This window comes from Ceratotherium simum, chromosome 6 (genome assembly GCF_057802395.1).
Source record: "Ceratotherium simum simum isolate JZ-2026a chromosome 6, ASM5780239v1, whole genome shotgun sequence".
Classification (NCBI taxonomy): Eukaryota; Metazoa; Chordata; class Mammalia; order Perissodactyla; family Rhinocerotidae; genus Ceratotherium; species Ceratotherium simum.
The window spans coordinates 63,073,952-63,085,794 of NC_141905.1; the positions used below are offsets into that span (position 1 = coordinate 63,073,952).

Sequence of the window (11,843 nt, forward strand, 5' to 3'; positions counted from 1 at the left end):
AGTGAAATAAGCCAGACAGAGAAAGACAAACACCATATGATTTCACTCATATGTGGAAGATAAACTAACACATAGACAGAGAGAACAGTTTGGTGGTTACCAGGGGAAGGGGCGAGAGGGGCGTATTTATATGGTGACTGACAAACAATAATGTACAACTAAAATTTCACAATGTTATAAACTATTATGACATCAGTAGAAAGAAACAGTTCCAGCAAAGTAGATTTAAAAGAGTCTATATGATCAATAGCTACTCTTGCTGTACTTATGTAAATAATTGGATCAAGTTTTATTGAAACGACTTATTTTGCAAACCAGTTAGTCTTAATTTGGCTATCTTTTATAAAAAATGAGGATGATTTTAGAGAAAAATTATGTTTCAGTAGACACTATAGTACACATTCATGGATATTAGATTCTAGTTCTGTTAATTTTCTTTGAGGTTTTTGTTTTATATCTGTTAACTGGACTGGATCCTGAATTCTTCTAGTCTCCTGAAATATCTGGCTGCAAATCTCCAAACTAACGTTTTCAATTTTTTCCATCATTTTCATTTGGAATCATTGAGAACTGAACCTACTTTTTCCTGAAGCCTTGCAAACTGAAGGTGGAGGACTTGATATAAACCTAAGAGAGATTCATGTCTGTTGCTATGTAAGCCACTGAGAAAAATACCTGAATACCCAGTGACATCATCAGAGACATTTCAAACTGCAAAAGATACTTCGACTCTGGCATCTAGAAATCTTTTTGACTGGCTGCCCCCTGGGCTCAGAAACTGGTTTATAATTTGCTCCCACCATTAACCTTGTTGTTCTTTTTGTCTCCGGAAATGCTTCTTATTAAATACCTGGTTACTTGCTTACACAATATAGGCCTAACTTTGGGAGCCCACTTGCATCACTGTCTTACTAAGAGACTGGTTCAATAAGATGGAACAACAGGATATCCTTCAGATTGAGGGATGAACAACAAAAGGGGGGAATCGATACCAGTGAAACTGGCAAACAGTTAGCCAATGATGATTAAGTAACTAGGAACTAAAGGTTTTTTTTTTCCTTTTTGCAATTACTGATTGTAGTTTTTAGTTGTTCCCCTGCCCATTGTTAACTGTGCTGTTTGGGCAATATGCTATCTGACTCCCACTAGGTTCCTATAGATAACATCTCCTTGAAGCCTGGGTCACCACGGTAATGGATGTTTGAGCTGATTTTCAGGAATTAGAACTCCTTGTCCACTTCAGGCCTGTTGAGACCACCAACTCATCAACTGGGCCCACACAGATGTCCGATAAGCAACCTTTTGATGTCAAGAGGCTAAAAACTCCGCCTTCAGATCATGCCAACGCTGCCATTTTGTGAACATGCGTCCTATGAAGAGGCATGAAGTCTGACTACGCTTGTGCAGATCATCAATTACCTCACTCTCCTCACCTCCAATCATCTATTTCCACATTTCAGACCGCCTTGCCCCTTACCCCCTAAATATCCCTGAGTCCCTATTTCTGGGGAGGTGGACTCGACACTTGTTCTCCCATTTTCCTCACTTGACTGCCTTGTGATTAAACCCTCTCTCTCTTTGCAACCTCATCATCTTGGTGATTGGCTTTTCGGGCTGCAAGCAAATACAGACCTGGTGCAGTAACACCAGCTCTACACAAGGTTGACATAAGAGAAGCCATACTGTAGAAAACAAACCCTATTGTAACTTTGAATACTTCTGATTAACTAACTCAGACATGCTCTGTAGATTTTATGGCTCCTCCTAGCTGCTGTAAGTTGATAATTTTGTTCTTTTGAGTTCCTTATGAATGTGATGACCCCTGGGGTAGAGAGTCTATGCTGATAGCCATTATCAATGACAACCCAAAGATCAGGGTATAGGGCATTGCTGTGGTCTCTGACGCATATCCAGTAAAACAAAAGACTATAAGGAACTAAGACCAGATGTCTGCCACTACCCGGAGATCAGATGGATGCCCCCACCCACAGACCAGATGCTTCCCCTACCCAGAGACCAGCCCCTTATATAACTGGCCTATAGTCTTTGTTCTGGAAGATGGTTCTTTCAGACATTAGTTGGCCATCTTCCCCCTTGCTAGCAAGCTGTAATAAAAATTCCTTTCTCTCCTATCACCTTGCCTCTTGACTATTGGCATGTCTTGCCACCGGCAGATGAGGCCACTTTGGGCAGTAACAACCTCATTATCCTGGGAGCTCCCTGGAGACAAGGACTGTATCTCATTTCTATCTCTACCCTCAGCCTAGCACAGTTTGATATTTAGTTCATGAAATGATTATTAAAATTGATCTGAATGATCTTAATTCATTCTCATAACCCTTTGGAGACTTTAACATTATTACTTCAATCTTACAGACGAGGAACACACATGCACAGTTTGAGTACTTTGCAGTCACACAAGTAAACGGCAGAAGTGGGACTATAATCCAGCCCTTCTGATTCTAAACCACTGATTTACTGATATTGTCCTCCACTCCCTCCAAGATGTTTGCCTGGGCCCTCTCCTCCTCAGGATATCAGCTGAATGTTTCAAACGACTTTAAAGTTAGCAAAGGTCAACGGCCGCTGGGCACATGCGTCTCTCCCTTTTCCCACGGTAGGAAAAGAGAGACCTCCTCTTTCCCTTCCGCTTTGCCGGTCTTTTGGCCCCAGCGACTCGCCATCGCCTGTGCGGAGGCGTTCACTAGTTGGGGTGATGGCTACTGGAACGCCGGATTCGCAGGCGCGATTCGGCCAGTCTGTGAAGGGGCTTCTCACAGAAAAGGTGAACACCTGTGGTACTGACGTGATCGCGCTCACCAAGCAGGTGCTGAAGGGCTCCCGGAGCTCCGAGGTGAGCTGGGAGTGGACTCTCCAGGCCTAATGCTCCAGGGACTCCCCATCTTTCATAGCTGTGGGAGGAGGGTCGCGTTGCATCCTGGGAATTGTAGGCTGCGAACTGGTGCGGGAGACTAGAAGTCGTTCGTGGAGGGCGCGTGTTGTATTCTGGGATCTGTAGTTCTTTGGGTCGGACTAGCGGTGTATGGGAGTAAAGAAACGAGATCATGGGAGTCTGTGCTTTAAAGCGGAGATTGCCGCCCGACGGTGAATGAGATAGAAGTCCTAACCAGTTCCTCATTTGTTTCTCGGGGTTGTCGCTAGTGAAGATCTGTCCCTTTCGGCCCTCAAATTCCGCATGATTTTGCCCTCAACAACCCAGATTCTTTCCACACTTTTGTGCATCATCTGTCTATAGATTTATTCTTTTCTAACTTCTTTCTGGCCACATTCTTGTTTCTCTTTTTTAGATTAGCTATCTCCTTTGCCCTGATTTCCCCCTCATCATCCTCTGGCTGGTTCCGTGAATGGAATTATTTGATGGCTGTTCACACCAGAAAGCTTGATATGTGTACATTCTGTCTCTCTCCAAAAAAAGACCTATCCATTGTACTCCTAGATATTCACCCAAAAGAAATGAAAATATATGCCCACACAAAGACTTGTACATGTTCATAGCACCTTTATCCATGATAGCACCAAACTGGAAACAACCTAGATGCCCATCCACAAACAAAATGGGTCTAATGATCCAGCCATTCCCCTCCTAGATTTTTACTCAAGAGAAGTGAAAACATGACCATTATTTTATTACACAAACCAACCATGCACAATACATACCATCTAAGATTTCCAGTTTTGGTTTCTTTAAATGGAACAACATCTTGAATACACCTGTAAAAAAATCTGAGTACATGTCTTTTTAGACTTCTTTGAATTTCTCCTGCAGGCCTTTACTATTGTCTTGCTCATAATTAACTCAATAGCAGCGTGTCTTAGCTACTTATCTTCAACAGGTGTTTCTGATTTCAATTTAGTTTTCATAACCATAGCAACTTTCTCTTTTTAAACTCGTATTTCATCAGTTTCTATATTATTTCATCAAGTTACATAGTTGCAGTAGCAAGAATAATATGTGCACGAGTCTTTGGACTTGTATATGAATGTTCATAGCCAGCTTTATTCATGTTAGTTTAGGGTCTGGTAGAATTGTCTTTGCAGAATTAGCTTTTGTGTTATGTCCTTAGCTTTTATTGATAGTGGCTACAAGAAAGTCTTTGCATTTACCATAAGGCTATTGTTGAAGTCATTGATCTGGTGATCCCAAATATGCTTTGTGTGAGGTCCCCACATGATATGCTTTTTTTAGGATTCAGTATCAGAGGAAAGTATCTTTTTTGAAGAATAGTTATAGTGCCTTTTACCAAATAAGAATTATGCAACTCATTGTGTTTCACTTTTTGCCTTGGTTGCACAGAAGTTCCTATGTCAGTTTTAGTGGTAGACATATTTACTTCCTTCTCCTTTTCATGGCTTTTAGATTCTGTTTAAAAAACATGTATATATATATGTGTGTGTGTGTGTGTGTAAATATGTGTGTGTGTATATATATGTATATACATATACATATATACACACAGACACACGTGTATTTGGTTTGGTATAAGTTGCCTTGAATCTTTTTTCAAAGAAATAGTATAAATATATAAATGTAAAAAAATAGATGGTGTTTACAGTTAACCACCAGTATGTATTGAACATCCATATTCATCATAATAAACTTACGTTTATTGACTATCTGCTGTGTGCTAGGCACTGCTGTGTTTTCTGTAGTTTAATTCATGAAGTCCTTTACAAATACTAATAAGAAGGTAATTTTCTTGCAAAGAGGATATAGAGAGGAATTTAACTTGTCTAAGGTAACACAGTAGCTAGGAAGGGGTAGAGCTAGGATTCAGACCTAGGTGACCGGTTCTAGGCCCATACTCCTGGGCACCACCTTTCCTGTGGTACTAGCTGGATTAAGTGGCCAAAAAGCCGCTGTACCATTATTGATTGCCCTAATATGGCTTACTCCTTCCCCTCCCTTGTGTATTTTTCACATGGGCTTCTTCTGTAGTAGATTTAGAGTGGGTGCTCAGTAAGGGGGTGGATTGAGTTAAACTGAAATCAGTCCAGCTTTCTGGGACAGGGTTGATATGTCATCTCTCAATTCTCTGAACTTTATCTTTTTACTAGATCTCTTACATGCCGCTTGTCACATACCATATTGCCTTTTTTAATAGTTACTTGTATATTTTTGCCATTTCTTTTACTAGACTATGAGGTTATTGGAGTGTCTTATTGATTTTCAATCCTTCTTAGCCCACAGAGCATTTCTTCTCTCTAGCAGTCTCCACATAGCTATTTTGTTTGATTAGCTGACAGTTTCCAAGTGTAAAACACTCATTCCACAGCATTCACTTAACAAATATTTATTGAGTGTCTGCCATGTGCCAGGAACTGTTCTAGGTACAAGTGAGAGGGCAGTAAACAAAACTAGGTCCCTGTACTTAGAAGCTTACATTTTAGTGAAGAGACAGACAAACAAATGAAACAAAAAAATCAGGTGGTAATAAATGCTATGAAGAAAAAGAAAGCTGGGAATAGAGGGATGAAAGGGTTTACCTTAAATAGAGTGGTCAGGGAAGGGTTCTCTAAGGAGGTGACAGTTGAGCAGACACTTGAATGAAGTGAGGGAGCAAGCCATATGGACATCTGGAGGCAGAGAGTTCCAAGTAGAGGAGGTGGCGAATGCAAAGATCTTGAGATGGGAATGTGTGCAGGAATGCAAGAAAGCCAGTATGGCTGGAGCACAAAGTGAGGGAAAACATACCAGCTTTTGCCCACAGCACCGTGAATGCTTGTGACACCTGCACATCTGCTCTGCCAGTTGAGTTGTGTGCTTAGTAAGAGTCCATTGTGTTTTTCTAAACTGATGTAAGGCACTTATACTTGCTATTGCAATACATTAGTTAATGAAATAATGTGGAAAATGATGAAATATGAGTGCAAAAAGAGGGTTGCTATTGCTATGAAAATTAAGTTAAAAATCAGAAATACTTGTTGAAAATGAGTAGTAAGCCAAACTGCTATTGAGTTAATTATGAGCAAGACAATGGTAAAAGCCTGGGGGGAAAATATGTAGAAATCTAAAAAGTTCTGTACTCAGACAGTTTTACAGGTGTATTCAAGATGTTGTTCCACTTTAAAGAAACCAAAACTGGAAATCTTAGATGATATGTTATGTGCGTGGTTGGTTTATGTAACAAAATGATGGAGAATGCCAATGAATACTGTCATCAAAGAAAAGGCCTTGGCCTTACAACAGCCCCTGCATTCCAGGCAGTCACATGTCCCCCGAGTCTATCTTCTAAATGTCTCTCAACGCCCCCCCCACCCGCTTTTTTTTTTACTGCCACTTCTGTGGCTCAGGCCACTCTCATTGCTTGCCTAGAATACTGTAAGGTTCTCCTAACCAATCTCTCTGCCTTCATTCCCCCCTCTAGTCCATTCTGCTTACTACACTGTAAATCTGATCATGCTACTTTTCTGTAAAATTACACTTAAGAGGTATTCTAAACCCCAGCCTTCAGATCTCAGCTTAGAAGTCACTTCTTTTAGGAAGTCCTCCCTAAACACCTACTCCTGTAATGGGTTAGACAACCCCACCCCCACCCCCAGCACCCCCCACTCCCAGGGCATCGAGTGCTTCTCCGTCAGCATGTACCACAAAGTATTCATTCTAGTGCCTGTGTCCTCTTTGTTACCCCAGATTATGAGCCTCTCAGGACAGGGGCTATGTCTCTTACTGGCATATCATAAGCACTTAATATTTATTGGATGACTAAGTGAATGAATGAGGTAGATTCTGTTAGAACTCTTTCTTTCTGCCATCAGTTTGTCAGTCACCATCCCTCAACTATAGGAGTTTGGAGTTTGCCGCTTAGAAGTGGCCACAAGGGGGAATAGGCACTCTCATTCTTTGCGGATGGGAATGTAAAATGGTATAACATTAATGGAGGGGAATTTGGCAATATGTAGCAAAATTAAAACCCTCTGATCCAGCAATCACAATCACGATTCTATGAGTCTATCCCAAAGATATGCTGGCAAAAATATATCAGGTATTTTTTGTAGCACTACGTATAATAGCAAAAGACTGGAAGCAGCACCAAAGTCAACAGTGGAGGACTGGTTGAATAATCTTATGGGACATCTTTGCAGTGGAGTACTCTGCAGCTATAAAAGAGCAATGAGGAGATTCAATATATATTGCTGCAGATCCATCTTAGGATGTATTGTCAAGTGAAAATAGCAGGGTATGGAAGAGGGCGAATAGTATGTTATATTTTAAGTAAGGGAGGGGGAGAATATTTACATATGTCCATTGTTTTCAAAAGAAACAATGGTGGCTGGTCCAGTGGTGTAGTGGTTCACCAGTTCGGATCCTGGGCGCGGACCTACTCACCACTCATCAAGCCATGCTGAGGCAGTGTCCCACATAGAAGAACTAGAAGGACCTACAACTAGGATGTACAACTATGTCCTGGGGCTTTGGGGAGAAAAAAGAAAAAAAGGAAGATTGGCAACAGATGTTAGCTCAGGGCCAATCTTCCTCAAAACAAAACAAAAAAATCCCGAACTTCATATGATTAAAAAAAAAAAAGCAGCAATGGAAAGATAAACCAAAAACTAATAAAAATATTTGTGCATAGGAGAGAGGAAAAAAAGAGAGGGAAAGGCATAGAGTTAGAAGGTCTTATTTTATTATTTTGACTTTACAAGCATGTAAGTGTTTATTAATTTTAAAACTTACATTAAAAAGAGAAATAAATTGAGGCAGGCCCCATGGCATAGTGGTTAAGTTCGTGCACTCTGCTTTGGTGGCCCAGGTTCACAAGTTTGGATCCCAGGCACAGACCTTCACCACTCATCAGCCATGCTGTGGCAGCGACCCACATACAAAATAGAGGAAGATTGGCACAGATGTTAGCTCAGGGCGAATCTTCCTCAAACAAAAAAAAAAAAGAGGAAGATTGGCAATGGATGTTAGTTCAGGGCGAATCTTCTTCAGCAAAAAAAAAAAAAAAAAGAGAGAGAGACGGGCCGGTCCGGTGGTGCAAGCGGTTAAGCGCGCGTGCTCTCCTGCGGCGACCGGGGTTTGCGGGTTTGGATCCCAGGCGCGCACTGACGCACCGCTTGTTGAGCCATGCTGTGGCGGTATCCCATATAAAGTAAAGGAAGAAGGGCATGGATGTTAGCCCAAGGCCAGTCTTCCTCAGCAAAAAAAGAGGAGAATTGGCAGATGTTAGCTCAGGGCCGATCTTCCTCACAAAAAAAAAAAAAGAGAGAGAAAGAGAGAAATAAATAAATAAAAGTTGCTGTGGGGGAAGGAATCTGGGGCCTGTAGCAGTGTCCCCTTTCACGAGAATCTCTCTGACCCAAGGAACAGAGAAGGATACACGTAACAGTAGCTCTCTTTACATGGCTGGACTTCATGTCCACCATGAACAGGGTGCAACAGTAGGCCAGAAACCTCTGCTGATCTCTTCTTGCCTCTCAGTGCTCATTGAGTCAGGTCTCCTTTAATATGGGCCACCCTGCTGAGTCAGAGCCCAGCTTTCCTCTCTTGGTCTTGGGGCCCCACTATCAGTGAACTCACGAAAATCTGCTTCCACATTCTCCTTTCTTTTCTCTTCCCCAGCCCGATCTGGCCATCCTTCATGTGGTGGTTTCCCACTTGAAACCCCAAGCTTCTTCCCATGCCACTTTTTTCTCTGTCTCTCTCATTCCATTTCTTTATTTTATTTTATTTCTTTCCCCCAAAGCCCCAGTAGATAGTTGTATGTCAAAGCTGCACATCCTTCTAGTTGCTGTATGTGGGACGCGGCCTCAGCATGGCCAGAGAAGCGGTGCGTTGGTGCGCGCCCGGGATCCGAACCCAGGCCGCCAGCAGCAGAGCGCGCGCACTTAACCGCTAAGCCACGGGGCCGGCCCTCTCATTCCATTTCTAAACAGCTACATTCCTTCTGTCCTTTTCAATCCTACCCTAAGTCTTGCTCCCTCACTCCCGTCAAACCGTCCCAAATCTCAAATTGGTCTTAAAGAATCAGAAGTTCGGTTCTCCCCGGGCTTGTGGAGCCAAAGTTTTTTTGCAGACGTCTCCTCTCGGCGCTTGAGTAACAAGCTGTGCAGAGACCTCAGCAGTTATGGGGCTCTTGATTTCTCAGGCAGTGGCCTTTGGAATAGATGTCGACCCCATGCCAGAACTGCCATAGTGACGAGATGAATTTTCAACATGAACAAATGGAAAATTATCCTCTGTTACATGTGGAGTGTTTGTAGTTGTATGGGGTGGGGTGGTGGGGCAGGGGAGAGGGCAGTGGTATAACAGCTGTAGAGCGAAGATTACAGGAAGTTTGGAAATTTTGATTATTACCATTTTATTTTTGTCTTCCAGCTGCTGGGTCAGGCAGCTCGAAACATGGTACTACAGGAAGATGCCATCTTGCACTCAGAAGATGTAAGAAACAATTTCTTTTATGAATTGGGTTTTATATACATCATTTATGTGGCTACAAGAGAATTGGAATGTTCTATTTCTCTTTTTTTTTTTTTTAAATGCAGAGTTTAAGGAAAATGGCAATAATAACAACACATCTTCAATACCAGTGAGTATGCTCTCTCCAGTGACCACTTGCTACAAAGTCATTATCCTCAGGCTGCTGCTCGTTGCCTTTGTGCTTTGGCACATTTTCTTCTGGAGGCAAGAGTTGGGAGTAAAGGTAGGGTTAGTCAAGGATGAGTTCCCTCTGGAAAAGATGCCTGAGACTGCAGAAGTTGGGGTAGGAGGTGAGATCTGGAGCAGGGACCACCTTTTGTGAACCTCTCTGTGTTCATTTGAGGGCTCCTCAGAGGGAGAAACTGTACACCCCATAAGAGCAGGGCCCATGCCAGGACCGTGTTAGCACAATGCTTGACACCTAGTGGGCACTTAATCAGTATTTGTTGACTGTGCCCGAGAGGTTTCTCCTGGGGCATTTGTTCCTTCACGAGGGAATCAAGTGTAATTGTGACCTGTACCTCACATGTAACCCAGCCCTAGCTACATGTAAATCATCCAGGAGATTTTGAAATACAGAGACTTCTTCTTTATTGTAATTTTGGATAAAATTATAATTTAATTAGCTTTTCATGTTACTTCATTTTGTTTCATATTTTATGTAGTTAATATTATATTTATGTACCTATTGGAAATGTATGATTGGGAATTTAACTCTTGATATTTAAATAGCTAGATGTTCATTCTTTGGATGTGTACATATCAGATATTTGACCGTTTGACTCCACATATCCAAGCTGAATTTGAGCCATGCATGTAGTTTGTTGGACACATTCCTCACTCTGATAGAGTATTATTACCTCTTGAGGTTTAGAATCCATCCTTTCAGCATGGAATCCATCCACTCAAATCTTGAACAGTGGTTCAATAGCACAATCTTCGGATAGGATGGACAGAAATATAGGATGTGACATAAGCTGGAAATTGTTTTGCCTATATATGTCTGGCCACAAATAATTTCTGCTAGTTCACTGAGTTTTCTTATATTTATTTTCCTCTTTCCTTTTCTGATTTAGGCAAGAAGCTATTCAGAAGAAGTAAGTAGCCCCAAAGGTAGGGGAGTGGGGGACCAACTGAAGCAGGCTAGGGGGAATTATACTGCTGGGCCTAGGATCAGTGAAAAACTCTGCTTGACATATGCCCTTAAATTGACATATGCTCTGGGATACCTCATTTGGGACAGTATATTTCAAAGACGTGCAGTAAGTCAATTCACTGCTAGTAAAGGCTTTCTAAAAGTTACAGGGTGTAGAAACCAACCTTAAGGAGTAGAAATCCTTTTACCTTGGTAATATTCATTAAGTAGAGTAAATGTGCTAAAGTCATTAAACAGCCTTTTTTTTTTAAGTGGATTAAATCTGACCCTTGCAATATTGTTTACACTACTAATTGGCTTTACAAAACTTTCTTCCTAGTTTAAACACTTCTGGAACCTTAGTGGGCCAATATAAATTTCATTTAGCTTTAGCAGTACTTACGCATTAAAGTACAAATGGTTTGTACAAAGAGATGTCTTTACTGTTCATTCCAGATAAACCTGTTTCTCTATTCTAATTTCTAGTGTTGAGCAGTCATCAGATCTACAGGACCAGTTGAATCATCTGTTGAAATAGAACGGCTTATAAGAGGGCTAAAGCACTGATGCTGAGGAGGCAATATCTTACACAGCCATTGTGCTGTGGGTTTGGTTTTCCATCTTCTCCTCCAAAAGTTAAATGAGAAACGATTTGTGGTGATGTCTAGTTTCTCCTGCAAAGAAGCTAGGTGCTTGAATTCTGGAAGCACTTCTTGAATTGGACTAACTCATGCCCTTATTGAGTTTTTAAGTTGCTCTGTTTAGTTTGATATTAAAGCAAAATTAAAAGATGTCTTAGAACTTTAATATGTCAAAAGCCATATTGTCTGAATGTGATCCTTAAGCAAATACTGAGTAATGTTTTAAATTCACAAATAGAGCTTCTTTTGTGAACACATAAGAATGATTAATTTGCTTTTTAGACTTTTTTTCTTTTAATCATACATTCAGAAAATATTTTAATTTCATGGTCACAGAATGGTGATAGGTAATACCTTTTGTTTTCTTTTCTTTTCTAGTAGTTCAGAAGAGATACTTGTTTTATTCATTGTAGCAAATTCCCAAGTGAAAATTAGGCAAATGGTATCATATCCGGGCAGCTGCAACCTCCTGCCTTGACCTGCATTCCTAGTGTTTCTTTGTTGTTGTGACTCTTGATTAAGTGGCCTTGAGTTCATTTTGTAATTTTGCTAATCATCAGCAAATTCACTTGTATGACATTGTTGCCAAATGCAAAGGCAGCTGAATTCCTGTAATTGCAGTGTA

General features: G+C 41.2%; 1 protein-coding gene across 2 annotated transcripts; it reads left to right on the forward strand.

The window, feature by feature from the left end:
• Window positions 1-2,678: 2,678 nt before the first annotated feature.
• Window positions 2,679-11,398, forward strand: BORCS7 (BLOC-1 related complex subunit 7). Of its 2 annotated transcripts, none has more exons than XM_004428020.3 (5): window positions 2,679-2,854; window positions 9,341-9,403; window positions 9,508-9,551; window positions 10,519-10,555; window positions 11,064-11,398. In XM_004428020.3, exons 1-4 carry the CDS (start codon window positions 2,717-2,719, stop codon window positions 10,541-10,543), a joined length of 270 nt encoding a protein of 89 aa, XP_004428077.1. In that variant the 5' UTR covers window positions 2,679-2,716; the 3' UTR covers window positions 10,544-10,555; window positions 11,064-11,398. The 2 variants fall into 2 exon arrangements, with proteins under 2 accessions (XP_004428077.1, XP_004428076.1); XM_004428019.3 differs by having other exon boundaries at window positions 2,682-2,854; window positions 10,519-10,539.
• Window positions 11,399-11,843: the final 445 nt, after the last annotated feature.

What these genes read in the sequence shown, in the direction of transcription:
- BORCS7 (XM_004428019.3), top strand. Translation starts at nt 2,717, where the DNA reads ATGGCTACTGGAACGCCGGATTCGCAGGCGCGATTCGGCCAGTCTGTG. An exon ending in AGGGCTCCCGGAGCTCCGAG is followed by an intron (nt 2,855 to 9,340) that starts GTGAGCTGGGAG and finishes TTTGTCTTCCAG; the next exon opens with CTGCTGGGTCAGGCAGCTCG. An exon ending in ACAACACATCTTCAATACCA is followed by an intron (nt 9,552 to 10,518) that starts GTGAGTATGCTC and finishes TTTCTGATTTAG; the next exon opens with GCAAGAAGCTATTCAGAAGA.